General features: G+C 38.0%; 1 protein-coding gene across 1 annotated transcript in view; it reads left to right on the top strand.

The window, feature by feature from the left end:
• Positions 1-21,262, top strand: part of adcy9 (adenylate cyclase 9) — an 88,611-nt gene that overhangs the window by 43,910 nt on the left and 23,439 nt on the right. Inside the window, exons 3-6 of the mRNA XM_061922737.2 lie at positions 12,059-12,243; positions 13,728-13,835; positions 13,918-14,192; positions 17,278-17,380. Coding sequence (XP_061778721.2) covers positions 12,059-12,243; positions 13,728-13,835; positions 13,918-14,192; positions 17,278-17,380 — 671 coding nt within the window. The remainder of the gene's footprint in view (positions 1-12,058; positions 12,244-13,727; positions 13,836-13,917; positions 14,193-17,277; positions 17,381-21,262) is intronic.

Here is a 21,262-nt window from a genome sequence, read left to right as displayed (position 1 = left end):
TGATACGATCTATAACATTGTATTACGGCTAACACCACACACACGCTTGCGCACACACATTTTGTTCAGCTTTGTTTGTCTTGGTAGAAATGTAACAAATATACTCCAGTGCACAAACTATTCAAACAACTGCCATTAGCGTCAGACTGACGCACATGTGGAAACATGTGCGTCCATTAAATGGCAATTTAAAACAGAGCACACTTCTTTTTTATTAGATTTTTAATGGGGTTTTTTTTGCATTTATTTTAAGCTTTGGGCATTTAATTAAAACTGTATATACTGTATATGTATTTGTATATACTGTATATGTATTTGTATATACTGTATATGTATATATATTTATATGTACGGTGTATATATATGTGGTGTGTATATATATATATATATATATATACATATATATATATATATATATATATATATATATATATATATATATATATACAAGAATATAAAAGCTACAGTTATAGCCTACTGTGTAGAGATCCTCTGTAACCATATTGCTTTAAGAATTAAAAAACAAGTAACTCAAAAACATTAAGTAAAAAAAAAAAAACAGAACAAAGAATAAATAGAACATCTAAAAAAATTACATATATCAATCAATCAATCAATCTTTATTTATATAGCCCTAAATCACAAGTGTCTCAAAGGGCTGCACAAGCCACAACGACATCCTCGGTACAAAGCCCACATACGGGCAAGGAAAAACTCACCCCAGTGGGACGTCGATGTGAATGACTATGAGAAACCTTGGAGAGGACCGCATATGTGGGTAACCCCCCCCCCTCTAGGGGAGACCGAAAGCAATGGATGTCGAGTGGGTCTGACATAATATTGTGAGAGTCCAGTTCATAGTGGATCCAACATAATAGTAAGAGTCCAGTCCATAGTGGGGCCAGCAGGACACCATCCCGAGCGGAGACGGGTCAGCAGCGCAGAGATGTTCCCAGCCCGGGTCCCGACTCTGGACAGCCAGCACTTCATCCATGGCCACCGGACCTGTGCCCCCCCCCCTCAAGGAAAAGGGGAGCAGAGGAGAAAAGAAAAGAAACGGCAGATCAACTGGTCTAACAGGGGGGCTATTTAAAGGCTAGAGTATACAAATGAGTTTTAAGATGGGACTTAAATGCTTCTACTGAGGTAGCATCTCTAATTGTTACCGGGAGGGCATTCCATAGTACTGGAGCCCGAATAGAAAACGCTCTATAGCCCGCAGACTTTTTTTGGGCTCTGGGAATCACTAATAAGCCGGAGTTCTTTGAACGCAGATTTCTTGCCGGGACATATGGTACAATGCAATCGACAAGATAGGACGGAGCTAGACCGTGTAGTATTTTATACGTAAGTAGTAAAACCTTAAAGTCACTTCTTAAGTGCACAGGAAGCCAGTGCAGGTGAGCCAGTATAGGCGTAATATGATCAAACTTTCTTGTTCTTGTCAAAAGTCTAGCAGCCGCATTTTGTACCAACTGTAATTTTTTAATGCTAGACATAGGGAGACCCGAAAATAATACGTTACAGTAGTCGAGACGAGACGTAACGAACGCATGAATAATGATCTCAGCGTCGCTAGTGGATAAAATAGAACGAATTTTAGCGATATTACGGAGATGAAAGAAGGCCGTTCTAGTAACACTCTTAATGTGTGATTCAAACGAGAGAGTTGGGTCGAAGATAATACCCAGATTCTTTACTGATTCGCCTTGTGTAATTGTTTGGTTGTCAAATGTTAAGGTGGTATTATTAAATAAATGTCGGTGTTTAGCAGGACCGATAATCAGCATTTCCGTTTTCTTGGCGTTGAGTTGCAAGAAGTTAGCGGACATCCATTGTTTAATTTCATTAAGACACGCCTCCAGCTGACTACAATCCGGCGTGTTGGTCAGCTTTAGGGGCATGTAGAGTTGGGTGTCATCAGCATAACAATGAAAGCTAACACCGTATTTGCGTATGATGTCGCCTAGCGGCAGCATGTAAATACTAAAGAGTGCAGGGCCAAGAACCGAACCCTGAGGAACTCCGCACGTTACCTTAACATAGTCCGAGGTCACATTATTATGGGAGACGCATTGCATCCTGTCAGTAAGATAAGAGTTAAACCACGACAAAGCTAAGTCTGACATACCAACACGTGTTTTGATACGCTCCAACAAAATACCATGATCGACGGTATCGAAAGCAGCGCTAAGATCAAGAAGCAGCAACATAGATGACGCATCAGAATCCATCGTTAGCAGTAGATCATTAGTCATTTTTGCGAGGGCTGTCTCCGTAGAGTGATTTGCCCTGAAACCGGATTGAAAAGGTTCACAGAGATTGTTAGACACTAAGTGTTCATTTAGCTGCTGTGCGACAATTTTTTCGAGGATTTTCGAAATAAAGGGAAGGTGGGACACCGGTCGGTAGTTTACCATGAGGTCAGGATCAAGGTTAGGTCTTTTGAGCAGAGGATGAATAACCGCTTTCTTGAATGCTAGGGGAACAGTGCCAGAGGAAAGTGATAAGTTTATAATATTTAGCACTGATGGACCTAATAATACAAAAAGCTCCTTGATAAGTTTCCCAGGAAGTGGGTCAAGTAAACATGTTGTTTGTTTTATCCCACTTACACGCTGTAATAGTTCCTCTAATGTTATTTCATCAAAAAGAGAGAGACTATTTTGTATTGCAGTATCCGTCGTAGATACAGTTGTATCTGTGTTCATAGAACCCAGTTGTAGCTGGGATATATAAATATATATTCGTGTGGGTGTATATAAATATATATATGAATAAATAAAGGGCTGTCAAAGGATTAAAATATTTAATTGCATTCTGTTCATAGTTAACTCAAAATTAATTGCAGATAGGTATAATTTTTCATCATTAATAAGTGTACCCTAGACATCATTTTCAGGGAAGAGGGGCTATCCCAGCTGTAATTTGTGATATTTCTACCTGAATAAATGCTTCTGATATTTTGTACATTACTTGTTGTACAAGTTAATGGTCTTCATATTGCTGAATGACCTTCTCTATTAATTAATAAAATGTAATGATGAGCCTGCTAATCATTCTGTAATTGAGGACTCGACCAGAATATGTTATAAAATAATTTAGCTATTTCCTATGAGAAAGCATGTTTCCACATGTGCGTCCATTAAATGGCAATTTAAAACAGAGCACACTTCTTTTTTATTAGATTTTTAATGGGGTTTTTTTTGCATTTATTTTAAGCTTTGGGCATTTAATTAAAACTGTATATACTGTATATGTATTTGTATATACTGTATATGTATTTGTATATACTGTATATGTATATATATTTATATATACGGTGTATATATATGTGGTGTGTATATATATATATATATATATATATATATATATATATATACAAGAATATAAAAGCTACAGTTATAGCCTACTGTGTAGAGATCCTCTGTAACCATATTGCTTTAAGAATTAAAAAACAAGTAACTCAAAAACATTAAGTAAAAAAAAAAAAAAAACAGAACAAAGAATAAATAGAACATCTAAAAAAATTACATATATCAATCAATCAATCAATCAATCTTTATTTATATAGCCCTAAATCACAAGTGTCTCAAAGGGCTGCACAAGCCACAACGACATCCTCGGTACAAAGCCCACATACGGGCAAGGAAAAACTCACCCCAGTGGGACGTCGATGTGAATGACTATGAGAAACCTTGGAGAGGACCGCATATGTGGGTAACCCCCCCCCCTCTAGGGGAGACCGAAAGCAATGGATGTCGAGTGGGTCTGACATAATATTGTGAGAGTCCAGTTCATAGTGGATCCAACATAATAGTAAGAGTCCAGTCCATAGTGGGGCCAGCAGGACACCATCCCGAGCGGAGACGGGTCAGCAGCGCAGAGATGTTCCCAGCCCGGGTCCCGACTCTGGACAGCCAGCACTTCATCCATGGCCACCGGACCTGTGCCCCCCCCCCTCAAGGAAAAGGGGAGCAGAGGAGAAAAGAAAATAAACGGCAGATCAACTGGTCTAACAGGGGGGCTATTTAAAGGCTAGAGTATACAAATGAGTTTTAAGATGGGACTTAAATGCTTCTACTGAGGTAGCATCTCTAATTGTTACCGGGAGGGCATTCCATAGTACTGGAGCCCGAATAGAAAACGCTCTATAGCCCGCAGACTTTTTTTGGGCTCTGGGAATCACTAATAAGCCGGAGTTCTTTGAACGCAGATTTCTTGCCGGGACATATGGTACAATGCAATCGACAAGATAGGACGGAGCTAGACCGTGTAGTATTTTATACGTAAGTAGTAAAACCTTAAAGTCACTTCTTAAGTGCACAGGAAGCCAGTGCAGGTGTGCCAGTATAGGCGTAATATGATCAAACTTTCTTGTTCTTGTCAAAAGTCTAGCAGCCGCATTTTGTACCAACTGTAATTTTTTAATGCTAGACATAGGGAGACCCGAAAATAATACGTTACAGTAGTCGAGACGAGACGTAACGAACGCATGAATAATGATCTCAGCGTCGCTAGTGGATAAAATAGAACGAATTTTAGCGATATTACGGAGATGAAAGAAGGCCGTTCTAGTAACACTCTTAATGTGTGATTCAAATGAGAGAGTTGGGTCGAAGATAATACCCAGATTCTTTACTGATTCGCCTTGTGTAATTGTTTGGTTGTCAAATGTTAAGGTGGTATTATTAAATAAATGTCGGTGTTTAGCAGGACCGATAATCAGCATTTCCGTTTTCTTGGCGTTGAGTTGCAAGAAGTTAGCGGACATCCATTGTTTAATTTCATTAAGACACGCCTCCAGCTGACTACAATCCGGCGTGTTGGTCAGCTTTAGGGGCATGTAGAGTTGGGTGTCATCAGCATAACAATGAAAGCTAACACCGTATTTGCGTATGATGTCGCCTAGCGGCAGCATGTAAATACTAAAGAGTGCAGGGCCAAGAACCGAACTCTGAGGAACTCCGCACGTTACCTTAACATAGTCCGAGGTCACATTATTATGGGAGACGCATTGCATCCTGTCAGTAAGATAAGAGTTAAACCACGACAAAGCTAAGTCTGACATACCAACACGTGTTTTGATACGCTCCAACAAAATACCATGATCGACGGTATCGAAAGCAGCGCTAAGATCAAGAAGCAGCAACATAGATGACGCATCAGAATCCATCGTTAGCAGTAGATCATTAGTCATTTTTGCGAGGGCTGTCTCCGTAGAGTGATTTGCCCTGAAACCGGATTGAAAAGGTTCACAGAGATTGTTAGACACTAAGTGTTCATTTAGCTGCTGTGCGACAATTTTTTCGAGGATTTTCGAAATAAAGGGAAGGTGGGACACCGGTCGGTAGTTTACCATGAGGTCAGGATCAAGGTTAGGTCTTTTGAGCAGAGGATGAATAACCGCTTTCTTGAATGCTAGGGGAACAGTGCCAGAGGAAAGTGATAAGTTTATAATATTTAGCACTGATGGACCTAATAATACAAAAAGCTCCTTGATAAGTTTCCCAGGAAGTGGGTCAAGTAAACATGTTGTTTGTTTTATCCCACTTACACGCTGTAATAGTTCCTCTAATGTTATTTCATCAAAAAGAGAGAGACTATTTTGTATTGCAGTATCCGTCGTAGATACAGTTGTATCTGTGTTCATAGAACCCAGTTGTAGCTGGGATATATAAATATATATTCGTGTGGGTGTATATAAATATATATATGAATAAATAAAGGGCTGTCAAAGGATTAAAATATTTAATTGCATTCTGTTCATAGTTAACTCAAAATTAATTGCAGATAGGTATAATTTTTCATCATTAATAAGTGTACCCTAGACATCATTTTCAGGGAAGAGGGGCTATCCCAGCTGTAATTTGTGATATTTCTACCTGAATAAATGCTTCTGATATTTTGTACATTACTTGTTGTACAAGTTAATGGTCTTCATATTGCTGAATGACCTTCTCTATTAATTAATAAAATGTAATGATGAGCCTGCTAATCATTCTGTAATTGAGGACTCGACCAGAATATGTTATAAAATAATTTAGCTATTTCCTATGAGAAAGCAGTGCCTGGGGACTCTGTGGTGGGTTCTCCTCTATGCGGCTGAGGTTGCCGAAATAGTTAAAAAACTCCTCGGTGGCAAGGCCCGGGGGTGGATGAGATCCTTAAGGCTCTGGATGCTGTAGGGCTGTCTTGGTTGACAAGACTTTGCAACATTGCATGGACATCAAGGGTGATGCCTCTGGATTGGCAGACCGGGGTGGTGGTTCCTCTCTTTAAGAAGGGAACCAGAGGGTGTGTTCCAACTATTGTGGAATCACAATCCTCAGCTTTCTCGTTAAGGTCTATTCAGGTGTACTGGAGAAGAGTACTACTATACTCTCGGCAGGGTCTTTGAGGGTTCATAGGTGTTTGCCGAACAGTCTACATGTGCTTTGTGGACTTGGAGAAGGCATTCAACCGTGTACCTTGGGAAGTCCTGTGGGGAGTGCTGAGAGAGTATGGGGTATCGGACTGTCTGATTGTGGCGATCTGCTTCCTTTATGATCGGTGTCAGAGCTTGGTCCGCTTGGTCCATTAATTCGGACTCTTTTTCAGTGAGGGTTGGATTCCGCCATGGCTGCCATTTGTCACTGATTCTGTTCATAACTTTTATGGACAGAATTTCTAGGCGCATTTATGGCGTTGAGGGGATCCAGTTTGGTGGCTGCGGGATTGGGTCTCTGATTTTTGCAGATGATGTAGTCCTGATTGCTTCATCTGGCCAGAATCTTCAGCGCTCACTGAAATGGTTCACTGACAAGTGTGAAGCGACTGGGATGAGAATCAGCACTTCCAAGTCCGAGTCCATGGTTCTCGCCCGGAAAAGGGTGGAGTGCCATCTCTATGAGCCAAACGGGTAAAATCAACTTAAAAATTCAACTACGACAACTTCAGATTGTTTCCTTTGTTTTACTTTGGACCAAAATAGAACAAGCACCTTCTGAAAATGTACATATCACAAATAATCCTCTTGACAAAACACTTCAAGTTATTTGAAAATTCTGAGAAAAACATTGGTGCAGTTTCAAAAACACCATGAAGAACACAATTAACTTAGACTTAATCTCAGTGTATCTACAAAGCAATTAAACTTTCATTTACAGCCCATCTCGGATTGAACAAAAAAACAAAATAACGCATAAAAAAACTCTTCTATGTATCAACTACCTCATTTGTCATTTCCACATATTAATCCTGTGCTAACTCAACAAACCACACAAACTGAGGTAGAAACTATTCGAGAGGGTTGAGTTACTCCCTGCCTTCTAGGCATCACTGTGTATTGATAGAAAAAAAGAAGCTGTGCAATGTGTGTGCAATTTCAACAAACCAAAAATAGAAAAATAAGACTGACAGTATTGCAGTAAACCACACACTCTTCAATTCCTTTATATTTGCTCAGAAGACAATCATTTTCACAGAACTATATCAATGTGCAGTGTCTCATGCAGCATTTTAAGTGGGGTTACCAATTGTTTATTTTGCTCCTGTTTGTTTTATCTTGGGTCGAGGGGGAGTTGTTGTAGCCACGCTTTACTGTGTAACTCTTGCTTGATGTACTTGCTTGTATAAACTATTTTCTTGCCTAAAAGAATTTCTACTCCGACATCCAGTGGACACATTTAGAACAGCAGTTTCTTTCATTTAAAAATGCAGCTCAATTTTATACTTAGCAAACTTCTCTCACGGGCCGAATTGAACCTGTTGGGCCGCATGTTTGACATACCTGTTCAAGCATATTTATAACTACAAACATTAATTTTTAAGTGCGAAGAATTGTGCGGAAACATCCAATGTTTCAAGCAAATATTAAAAAAACGTACAGTTGCGTGTCTTTAAAGTGACAATGTAAACATCCAGTGTAAAACAATATTGTTCGCTTTAGTGTCTTTCAACTTTTACTTTCTGAGAAGCAGTGTCCTCTACAGTGGACATGTTTATATCAGTCAGGAATGTGATGTTTCTCAGAAAAGTTACCTAACAATATAACTTTTAATAATGTGAATACCTCACCAACTGATGTTTGGCTTCGCAGGCTTCAAATATATTTTCTGGATCACAGTTTATGAGGTGTACGCTGCCTTTTGCCCGAGTGCTCCAGCCTGTTCGGCAACCCGCGGCTCTAGAGCCGCATGCGGCTCTTTAGCGCCGCCCTATTGGCTCTCTGGAGCTTTTTCAAAAATGTATGAAAAATGGAAAAAGATGAGGGGGAAAAAAATATTTTTTGTTTTAGTATGTTTTCTGTAGGAGGACAAACATGACACAAACCTCCCTAATTGTTATAAATCACACAGTTTGTATTAAACATGCTTCACTGATTCGAGTATTTGGCGAGCGCCGTTTTGTCCTACTAATTTTGGCGGTCCTTGAACTCACCTTAGTTTGTTTACATATATAACTTTCTCCGACTTCCTAGGACGTGTTTTATCCTTTTTCTGTCTCATTTTCTCCACCAAACTTTCAACTTTGTGCATGAATGCACAAAGGTGAGTTTTGTCGATGTTATTGACATGTGTAGAGTGCTAATCAGACATATTTGGTCACTGCATGACTGCAAGCTAATCGATGCTAACATGCTATTTAGGCTTGCGATATGTACATATTGCATCATTATGCCTCATTTGTAGCTACATTTGAGGTCATTTAGTTTCCTTTAAGTCCTCTTGATTCAATGTATATCTCATGACACACTATCTGTATGTAATATGGCTTTTAATTTTTTGCGGCTCCAGACAAATGTGTTTTTGTATTTTTGGTCCAATATGGCTCTTTCAACATTTTGGGTTGCCGACGCCTGGTCTATGTTGATGGGCTCATATTGCCCATCCAGGTTGAAGATTAAATATTCCCACAACAGGACATTAGGCTTTTTAATCTTATTTTTTCTCCGTAGTTTTTGTTACTTTACAGGACTTCTCACTAGCGAGTTGCGAGTAGCAAGCCACTCTGTACGTGCTTCCTGTGGGTGTAAGCTAGCAGTCTTGCTCTCTGCCTACCGGGACAAAAATTGTGAATGACTGCAAAGAGGGCTTACTGCGTTAAGTTAATTATACTGTTGAATTAACGTGCTCAGATGCTTTCTCTCTGTTTGAAGCGAGAGACAAAGAAAACAAACACACTCATTTAGGCAACTTAATTTTCTTTTATCGTTCGATTGATTGATTTATTGACTATCAGCCCAGGTTTAGTCTAGTCACCATCAAAACTTAATGGTTCCATGGTGCAAGTGGTGTTTTTAATTAGCGTAAAGGCTGCTCCACTGCGGCGCATACAAACTTGCTGTTTCCTTAACCACTTTTGATTAGCTAGAAGGCAAAGGGCATAAGATTTAACAATTCTGATTGGCGAACATGTATGTCACTCAAATGCCGGTGACGGCGGGAAAAAAAACCAACACCTCCGCCTCTCTCGGTTTGGTTTTGCACTAACAAAAACTTCAATGTTGATTCGATGTCGATTAATTGTGTCGTTATATTTCGCAATATATCGCCATATTACAATACTGCATTATTGTATTGTTATTCAAGTACCCAGCTCTACTGTACAGTATCTTTTTTGAGATGTGAATAATATTTAATCAATTATTCTGTGTATAATTGACAATTAATGAATAATGTCTTGAAACAAAAAAAGGTGCTGATGATTATGTCCCATCTAGTTTAAATGTCTAGAAGAATAATAGGACATCAGCTATCGTCATTCTTCTCACAGTACTCCACTATAGCCCATCCCACCATATTCTTCTTAATATAACACTGGCATTGAAACAGGAGTTTAGAACATTGACAAAGAGACTATCCTATCCAATGGAAAATAACAATGATTTATTTATTGTTGATTTCTCTTCTTAGTTGATTAATGTGCATTTATTTAATCTTTCTCTTATTGATTTCTAATGGCAGAAAATAGATAAACAATTAAAACAGTACGGGACACATCGGATGGTTATCTTATACCTACCACAAGGAGAATGGCTATTATTTGTGAATAGTTGAGATTCAGTTGTTTTGCAAAAAGCCTGGATTTATGTAAGGGTGCTACGATTAATAGGTTAAATTGATTAATACTATTAGAAAAAAAGCTCTGATTAATATTCTGTTGCTTTGATTAATCGTTTAATGAGTGTAACTAATAAAACTGCTAAAATCCAGACCGCATAGAGTGCCCACTACCGTACTTTAAAAACGTAAATATAGTGTCTGCACGGTCGCTGTAATAGCTATAGTGTGTGGGTACTATGATCTGTGTGACGGCGAACAGTGAATATTTTTATTTTTATAATTTTTTAAATTTTTACTATTGTTAAAAGTGCACGTTCAATTTTGATTATTTGTTTCATTTAGAAAAAAAGAATGAAGGTTATGACAAGCAGAATTGTTTTTGTTTATTTCAACGATGTTCCCTAAAATACGCATTGAAGCTATAAAGTATGTTTTATACGATTATTCGATTAATCGAACAAACTATTCGATACATTACTTGATTACTAAAATAATCGATAGCTGCAGCCTTATATATTTGTACTCACCCACATTTTGGAATCATATTGTACCAAAGACTTTTACCAACTCTTACTGAGTTAATGATTTTAAATTGCTGATGCTCAAGTAGGCTCTTATGTATGTTCTTCTTTTCATTGATAAAGTAATGTCTATGTACAGTAAAGCCCAACTTTACAACTTTAGCATATCAGTATGTGGAATAAATTATGGAATGGATTAAGCAAAGAAGTCAAACAATGTACTATACTAATATGATCCAGTTTTAAAAAACTGAACTCAAAGTGTTTATTTACAAAGTACAAGGAAGAAGAATTGTGATAAACGTATTGAACTTCTTGAAAATAAGATATTATGTCATTTAGTGAATCATAACTGACTTAACTATTTATTACCAGAACTGTTGTATTTCGAAATCCTTGTTGTATATGGTGTTACAAATTGAGAACAAAAATTAAATATGTGTTAGTAATTGCTGTGAGGTGAAATGCGGTAGGATTAAATAAGCTTAGCTCCTTCCTACTCCTTTTTGGGTATGAAGAGAAATGGAAAATATGGGATGTATCGTATTGAAATTGTATAAATGTTCGAAATAAACTCTAACCAACCTACCCAACCAACAAACCAACATTATTCATCCTGTGAAATAATGAATGGGTATATTCTGGGTCTCAATGACGCATCATTTTATTTATTTTTTAAATTTTCACAAAAAAAAAGGTATGTTCTTTATGTCTAATCCTTTCTAGGATCTTTCAGAATGGTGCAAGATGATTGCTACATTGTCAAAGTAAATGAATTTCAATAACATTTGCAACTATACTACAAATGAAAATTCACTTAAACTTTTTGAGCATGACTTTATATGTTGGCGATGCTGACGAAGCAATACAGAATACATTTTTTTAGGATTGTGTCTCAAGGATATAGGCCGAAAATTGATGTTGAATAATGTTTTCTTATAATAACAGTTTGGCAGTTAATTACCTTTCACTTTTAGGGTAATGTAAATCTCACAGAGCAATGGCCTGAACTGGAATGCTTAAGGGAAACAAAAGTTTACCTTAACTGTTACTTTCTTCTGAAAAAACTTAGATTGCTGAGATACACAAAAATCCCTGTACCAACATGCCTTTGTGATCAGCAAATACTCTGTTCGTTAAAATGCTAACGTATTACACCTTCAGCTATTTGAGCACAGAGGCCATCCAGTCGGGTTAGTGTGTGTTTGGACAGGCTGATTACAGTTGGCTATAGGCCACCACACTAATCCACTGTTTGCGTATTTCCTTGTTGCCCCTACAGCAGTGTGAACATGAGCTTTGGGATGATGTGTAAACAGGGTTGGTGAAACAAACAGTGTTGCATTACCACCTGCTTGGACACTATTATTTTGGTCATTTATAACACCATCAATATTATGAAATACAGTCGTCTCCTACATTTTTATTGTCTCTACTTTTAAGTCAAAATAAGAAAGCTAAATGTTTTTGCTTTGCTTTTTTTCTTCTCAGGGTTAAAAACCTACCTGATCTCAGGACGGAAATGGGGACGCGACATACAGTGTGGCTGTTCTCAACTGGGAGGTGACTTTGTAGGGATGCCCTCCTGTACTCCGAGCCATACCCCGGACATCATCCTTGGGGGAGGCCAAGCTGCTGAGCCTTTGCTGCCCAACCAACCACCAGATAGGACTGGGGTAGGGCACAAATAAAACTAAATCATTGTGTTTGGGGGAAAAAATGCAAATACAGTGGTACCTCAACTTAAAAGTGTGTTAGAATGAAAGCTGTCTCTCTGCTTTGCTCGTTAGTATTAGCATATAGCTAGCAAGCAACATAACTTAGTTTTTTAAACCATGGAAAATAAAAAAAAAGTGAGTAAGCTGAAGAAATGGATTATATTAATTGAATTATAGAAAGAAGTGTGTTGCAACTTGGCAAAGCAATTTGAGCGTATCACTGCTAGTCTGCACCATCCCGAAGCAGAATGAGTTACCGCCTGCCAAGAATGTTAAGATAACATCTAAACAGCGAGCATTTATCCATGAAAATATGGTAAAGCTGCCGATTTCTTATCCAACAGTTTGCTTTTTAAAAGGCAGGTTGCATGTTAGAATTGTGATGTTTTGGGCGGGGGGGCAAACATCAATTAAATAGATTTAAATTAATTTCAATGGGTGAGGTTGATTTGACAAGTTTTTTGAGTTAAGACTTATTTCACAGAGTTATGTACTTAACAAAAAAAAGGGAAATAACTGAAAACATGTTTTAACATTTTTGCAAGGGGCGCCGGAAGTTGGCAGACCCGTCAGCGATCCTGTTCTGTTTCCCTGTAATGTTTGTCCGCTCTTGAATGGGATTGTGCTGAAAATGTTAATTTCCCCTCTGGGATTATTAAAGTATTTCATATTCTGATTCTGATTCTGATATTCTAGGGGGCAGAGCAGAAAAGAGACGGCAGATCAACTGGTCTAAAAGGGGGGTCTATTTAAAGGCTAGAGTATACAAATGAGTTTTAAGATGGGACTTAAATGCTTCTACTGAGGTAGATACCACTTTCAGGAAATGTCAGAAATGGGATAAGTAACAAGTGACTAGATTTTAAAGGTGATCCAGATCCTTTCTACTACATTACAAGGCTAAACTTCTCTGTGTGAGTATGTTCCGCCTTAGCGCACACAGACAAAGAGAGTGGAGGACTGACAAGAGGGTTCATTCTGTTTATTTAATTCAACACCAAACCAAAGTCCTGATCGTGATTCAATGAGTGAACTCTCTTACAGCAAGTTTGGAAGAAACAGACCAACACAACAAGGACATTGCAGACTTGGCTATTTCATTTATCCTTCAATTGTCTGGGTTTGTTTGTCTGTCTGTTTGTTAGCAACACTATGGACAGATTTGATTAAACTTTCAGAAAATATCCGAAATGAGATAAGGTAAAAGTAAATTTGAGGTTGATCCGGATCGCCGTCCGGAATCAAGATTTTTTTAAAGGATTCTTTACTATTTGGAGATCGTGCATAGCAAGGTGTCTGCATTCTCTGAGTGCTTTTCGAGTTGTAACATGACCAGTTGTTGTCTTACATGCCTCATGAACTATGCAAATTCAAGGTCTTAGCAGTTTCCTTCAAAATAAATTGATCGTATGTGAACTCTTCCACTGCTCTTTCTTTTCCAGCCTCCTTTTGCATCCCGCAGTGAGGTCATGGCTTCAGTGACAGAGCAGGGCGATGAGGTGGCAGTGCTAAACGGCTGCCAGGATGAGCACAAGACGAGCAGTGCCAAGGTGCAGCATACACACGCACGCACAATACCAGCAGGTGTGTTTCAGGCATAGCACTTTGAACCGTTTCCTTGTCTCTTTCCAGTTCCTTCCCAGTAATCCCCTCAGGATGGCCAACGGTCTCCTCTCCCCCCCACTGGAGGACGCAGTGCGGGCAAGCCAGAGCTCTCTGTGCGACATGCTTCAGGAGAAAGAGAAGAAGACGAGCACCAGCACAATGACCGGCACCAGTATGGGCATGGCTGTTGGCACCGGACCAGCGGGTACTGGCATGGAACACTCCGCCCTTATTCAGTTGCGTGCAAAGAACTTTCGAGAAAAGAGCGACGCTCACTTTGTGGATGTAATCAGAGAGGACAGGTAAGCAAATGGAATTCCTAGACTGGTAATGCTAGTTATGCATGACTGAATTTTCATCGCAGTGGTGAAATGATCTACCGATAGCATTCGTAGCCAGAAGACCAAACACTAATGTCCACTCCAGAGGACTTTTGTTTTCAGGAGGATATACAGTTGCACTCATAATTATTTTAATTATTTAAAAAATATATATAAAATAAATGTATTTATTAATTTCAATAAATAAATTTAAAATAAAAATGGTAAAATAAAAAATGTTAACCCCTTTTTTATTTTACGACAGTTTTAATGCTGGATGTGCTAAACTTTTATTGAAATGTTTAATTTTGTCGGTTTATTGTAAATACATTTACACTTTAATTCACTTATTTTGACACATCTCGGATTGGCTAACTAATGCTGATGTAGGTGGTTATCAACATCGTCAAAATCTAAATCGAAACTAACTATTGGTTCCACACAGGACCCTATTTTGACTGAAGAAGCGCATGCAAAACGTCAAGTAATGAAAGAGTGGGCGCTTCTTTGTATGAAATTTTACCTCAAACCTACCTGGCTGCTTCCAGAATGGCAGAATCCCCCTGATACCGTCAGTGGTTCATTAATGCTTGTTTTGCAAAGCAGAAAATACCGGGTTCAAACCCTGATCATAGTAGAGATAGCAATGTCTATATATCTTTGTTTTAATGATGTCTTGAGGCCACAAAAATAAATACTGAATTTGTTTTACTACAAAAATGCATCAAATTAAATTCAGTTTGAATAAAAAAGTACACCAATTGTTTCACACAAATAGAGTGTGAAAACATTTTATAATCGGGTTGGGGGCTCCAAATACAATTCTGCCGAGGGCTTCAAATTAGCACTTCTTGCACATTAGGACTTTGGCGACACAGGGGATAAAAGATTTATCGCAGCAGTTGGTTGACATAAATTGTGATGGTTAGTGGATTAGTTAGAACCACCCAAAGAAAGAAAAAGAGCTGCTAAGATGTGTTTAATCAGGGATTTCCAAAAGGTGGCCAGGGGAGCATTCGCATCCCGCAGCTCAAGTTATGTTGGCCCGCAGGATTTTATTGATATTAAATCAAGCAAAAAAAAACAACAACAATGTAAATGTAAGAACAAGGAGCAAAAAAATGTTATGTTAAAAAGCTGAAATGTCTCATAGTAACAACAAATATTACGCATTGTCACCTATAACATAAAGCTTACACAAAGGTTTGTATTTAAATATATATAATTTCTCTTTTTAGAATTGTCTTTTACAAAATAAAAAATAATATCAAAAAATGCTCTGACTTTTTAGTGTGCAACCCTTGGTGGGTGATGCCAGATTTTTTGATCTTTTTTTTTTTTAAATACCTAAAATTTCTGTGAATATATTTTTTACCCCAGCAAACACATGCCAAATACTGGCCATTTGTTTATTTTTCATAACATGTAAGTCACAACGAATTAAATTCACAATGTAATCTAACATTGAATAAGTTGCCTGTGAAACTGCTTTCCTTGAACGCTTTCAGCAAATAAGTTGCACCTCGTCGTTATATTATGAAGCTTATTTTGCAGTGAACAAGAAGTTACTGTGTTCACGATTAATGCTGTGTAAATATACAGTTGTTATGTCGTGGCATGCTGCTTATCCACAGTGAGCACGTCAACATTTACGGAACAATTTTCATAGAAATCATCCCTTTGGGTCTTAAATTTTATACGTACGTGTACGACATGTCAGCAATGTATGACATTAGCTTTGGCAGGCACTTTTTAATATAATAATAACAAGGTGGGCCCAACGTAGTCAAGTTGGCGACATAAGCAGGACCATATTCAAGCGACTCCACTGTAATTTACAAGGGGTGCAACAATTTGTCGACAAAAATGGATAATATAATTTGTCAATGATAACAGGTGACGCCTTCACTTGTGTATTTCTGGATGGAAACGAAAATGGGCGTGTCTGCGCGACCAGTGACCGCTAAGCACCAGAAAGAGAAAAATGGCTGCGGCCACTACAACACTGCGAATGAAAACTGAACTTGTCAAGACACAAATAACTTGCTTGATTGCAAAGCGGACTTTGGTTTTATGGCAGCGCGTCTGTGATGCGGGAGCATTTTTTATATTTTTATATATTTGCACATTGTTTTTCTAGCATGCACACATCGCACTGTATGGAATGGCCTCAATCTCGTTACCTTGCGTAATGACAATAAAGCTGATTCTGATTCTGATTCTGATTCTGATTCATTTAAAGCAAGGGCATAACAGACATTTGGAGGATACAGTCTTTCCTCGGTAGGATAGTTTGCTTAATAGATAGCTAGCTAGCAACAGTGAGACAAAGTTGTGTGAAAAATAGATTTCACTTTCATTTTAGCCAAAGTCCGCCAGTTAATTTTTGTGTATGTACTTGTGTGCAGCTTTCTAAACACATTATCATCACAAATGACTGTTTTTAGATAAGTTTGATGTTGTTTTGTTGTTATTCCTGCTATGTTGGCTTTTCTTTGCTTACAAAGCAATCATTAGATTTTAACTGAACTTTGCCTGCCCTTGCATTTCAATAGACACAAGTTTAATTGGATTATTATTTTTCGAGTGGCATCAATAAATAAATCTGAATTAACTAGTTATCTTCAATTTCTTCACTGTTCGTTAGCACATGCCTGAAAACATTTGAAGATGAATTTAAAAGCCGATGGCTAAATTACAGCCACTGAATGTGTACACTTTGCAATCCAATTAGTCAACTAATTGCAATAATAGTCGATGACTAGTCTACAATCAAAATAGACATTAGTTGCAGCCCTATAATTTACAATAACAATATAATAATTTGGAGTGCAACTGTATGCTACATTCCCAACAAGTAAGAACAAGCTTACCTTTCTGTGGAAATATGCAAATTCTCACTGAGCAAACACTTAAATTAAGTATAGTAGTGCAGTACGTATTATACAGTTAGTTACTGATCTCAGGTGAACCGGAACAATGATAAATGTTTTTGAAACATCTTGGTGCAATACATGTCTACTCATGGATATTTCCCTCATGTATTGTGCATTTGTCCTTTTCCCAGTCTGATGAAGGATTATTTTTTCAAACCACCCATCAACAAGATCAGCCTCACCTTCTTAGAGAGACCTTTGGAAAAAGCCTATCGCAGCAGCTACAAAGATGAGGTGAAACCACAGTCACACATGCATTAAACATTTCATTCTTGGGAAAATATGTAAAACAATACATCCTCAGCCTTTGTCTTGTTATCTTCACTCCTTCCCAATTAATAAGGCCCACACATGATGAGTTCCAGACAGCTTACTGTACTTGACAACTGTGCGGCCCCCTGCTGTTGTTTCTGTGTTACTACATAGCACACTCAGTTGTAAAGTTGTATGTGTTAGTAGTAGCCACAATACAGAGAGGTCCGAGTCAAATATTTGATACTTGATCTGTCCATTAAAAGTGCAATGACATGTTAGTTATAACTTCCTATATTCGATGTTGTCGTTCTTCAGGTCACAACATAGAGATCACTTAAATAATTTATAAAGACAAACTTAAATCAATCGACAAGATCAGCATCCAGAGGTCCCATTCATAAAAAGTGCTTTTGGGCAGTTTTTTCATATCGCGCATCACACTTATAGAACACGATACCAAGTAAAGTTCGAGACTTACAAACTCTTAACTCTTTCAATATGCATCTTAAACTTTAGTCACTTGAAAATCAAAACTGCACTCTTAATGAATCTTGAAAGCCACTGAATGTGTTGTATTATCGCATGTATTTTATGTAATTAATGACTGTATATTTAATGTATGGGTTGTTTTTATGAAGGGGTTGTTGCTGGTGATAAACCGGTGAACCTGTCTGATTACATATTATGTATGAAATGTTGTAAAATAGTGCATACATAACCACAACTATGTATGCTAACCTGTGCAATAATACCTGCACACACACAAAATAACTGCAATAGGGCAATGTGCAATTTACACCGGCACTTTGCAAACTTTTAAATTAGCACTTTGTAACGACCAATGTGCAATTCTCTTCTTGTACATCTTAACACTGAAGCACTTTAGCACTCTTACACTTAAATCCCACTTTCAATGGTCATTTAATTGCTGGTCTGTTACTAGTAAGTTGGTTTATTTAGTCCTACAGTACTTTCTATTATTATTATTGTTGTGTTGTTGTATAAGGCCTTGTTATCCTGTTGTTTGGTGCTGCCCTGTTCTTATGTGTTTGGCATTAATTGCCGCAGGAATGAAAGATGGAAATTAGCCACTGGCTACAATCTTGCATATTTACACTTGTGTTCATCATCAGTATGTACTGCCCCTGTTTTAAAAATAAAGTCACAGTCAAACAGCGCCTCTGATGGGATATCTAATAACTTAGCACAGCCTCTTGGTCAAGGAAATTGGCGTGTTCTGTAGATACAGTATATAACATTAGGAAACTTACAGAAATTTAATTACATATACTATCTTATAAAGATTGTCAACCATGTTTGTTTACATTTGTTGGCTTAAAACTAGTTTTCTAATGATTATTTTTCAAATCAGATTAATCACACTTTTGAATTTGGAGTAATCATGATTAATAACCGGTTATTAATTGCTTGTATAATTTAAATTAACTTCAGGAATGAACTTTTTTAAGTTTAAAGGCCTACTGAAATGTGATTTTCTTATTTAAACGGGGATAGCAGGTCCATTCTATGTGTCATACTTGATCATTTCGCGATATTGCCATATTTTTGCTGAAAGGATTTAGTAGAGAACATCGACGATAAAGTTCACAACTTTTGGTCGCTAATAAAAAAAGCCTTGCCTGTACCGGAAGTAGCAGACGAGTAGCGTGACGTCACAGATTGTGGAGCTCCTCACATCTGCACATTGTTTATAATCATGGCCACCAGCAGCGAGAGCGATTCGGACCAAGAAAGCGACGATTTCCCCATTAATTTGAGCGAGAATGAAAGATTTGTGGATGAGGAAAGTGAGAGTGAAGGACTAGAGGGCAGTGGGAGCGATTCAGATAGGGAAGATGCTGTGAGAGGCGGGTGGGACCTGATATTCAGCTGGGAATGACTAAAACAGTAAATAAACACAAGACATATATATATACTCTATTAGCCACAACACAACCAGGCTTATATTTAATATGCCACAAATTAATACCGCATAACAAACACCTACCCCCTCCCGTCCATATAACCCGCCAATACAACACAAACACCTGCACAACACACTCAATCCCATACCCCAAAGTACCGTTCACCTCCCCAAAGTTCATACAGCACATATATTTCCCCAAAGTCCCCAAAGTTACGTACGTGACATGCACATAGCGGCACGCACGTACGGGCAAGCGATCAAATGTTTGGAAGCCGCAGCTGCATGCGTACTCACGGTACAGTGTCTGCGCATCCAACTCAAAGTCCTCCTGGTAAGAGTCTCTGTTGTCCCAGTTCTCCACAGGCCAATTGTAAAGCTTGACTGTCATCTTTCAGGAATGTAAACAATGAAACACCGGCTGTGTTTGTGTTGCTGTAGTCGGCCGCAATACACCGCTTCCCACCTACAGCTTTCTTCTTTGCTGTCTCCATTGTTCATTGAACAAATTGCAAAAGATTCACCAACACAGATGTCCAGAATACTGTGGAATTTTGCGATGAAAACAGATGACTTAATAGCTGGCTACCATGCTGTCCCAAAATGTCCTCTACAATCCGTGACGTCACGCGCTGACGTCATCATACCGAGACGTTTTCAGCAGGATATTTCGCGCAAAATTTAAAATTGCACTTTAGTAAGCTAACCCGGCCGTATTGGCATGTGTTGCAATGTTAAGATTTCATCATTGATATATAAACTATCAGACTGCGTGGTCGGTAGTAGTGGGTTTCAGTAGGCCTTTAAAGTGACAGAGAGTGTGTGGTCAAAATAACACACAAAACCATATAATAACAAAATAATCTGCCTATATACATGATTATTCCGATACTTTTTTGGGATTAATCACGAGCTAACTCGCTATTTTTGATATTCCAACTTCCAGCATTTAACGATTTGTCTTTTTAAGCTTAATTTCTATCAGTCTTGAAAGCAGCCTTTTAACCCCCTGCAGTCTGAACAATCCAAATCAAGATAGGCGTTAAACTACATTTGCCTTGATCAATTAACTGAGGAAATGGACAATCAATCAATATTTTTTATTTTTTTATTCCATTTATATACAGTACAGGCCAAAAGTTTGGACACACCTCATTGAATGAGTGTTCTTTATTTTCATGACTATTTACATTGTAGATTGTCACTGAAGGCATCAAATCTATGAATGAACACATGTGGAGTTATGTACTTAACAAAAAAGGAGAAATAACTGAAAACAAGTTTTATTTTCTAGTTTCTTCAAAATAGCTACCCTTTGCTCTGATTACTGCTTTGCGCACTGTTGGCATTCTCTCGATGAGCTTCAAGCACACTTGTGAAGTGAAAACCATTTCAGGTGACTACCTCTTGAAGCTCATGGAGAGAATGCAAAGAGTGTGCAAAGCAGTAATCAGAGCAAAGGGTGGCTATTTGGAAGAAACTAGAATATAAAACATGTTTTCAGTTATTTCACCTTTTTTTGTCAAGTACATAACTCCACGTGTGTTCATTCATAGTTTTGATGCCTTCAGTGACAATCTACAATGTAAATAGTCATGAAAATAAAGAAAACGCATTGAATGAGAAGGTGTGTTCATCAGTAGCACCTCTGCTGGTCACAGCCAAGTAGTGCACCGAATTCATCTCTGGTGACATTTTTTAAATATCGTCCTAGTTTTTGTTTTTAAATTATTATTGATGTTTTAAAGACATTTAGTTCTTATATCCGTACACAGTGCTATACACAGTTATTTCTGTCTTTGACACTTGAAGATTGGGCTATATGTCCTTTTTGCTTTTCAAAAAAAGTTGCCTTCACATTTTTATTTATAAAAATGCATGTTTGCTGTATCATGGGAGGGACAGACAAGCCAACCACTCATCTCCATCATGTCATT

Source organism: Nerophis lumbriciformis, linkage group LG27, assembly GCF_033978685.3.
Source record: "Nerophis lumbriciformis linkage group LG27, RoL_Nlum_v2.1, whole genome shotgun sequence".
In the NCBI taxonomy this organism is placed as follows: domain Eukaryota; kingdom Metazoa; phylum Chordata; class Actinopteri; order Syngnathiformes; family Syngnathidae; genus Nerophis; species Nerophis lumbriciformis.
This window is presented reverse-complemented; position numbering and strand designations above follow the sequence as displayed.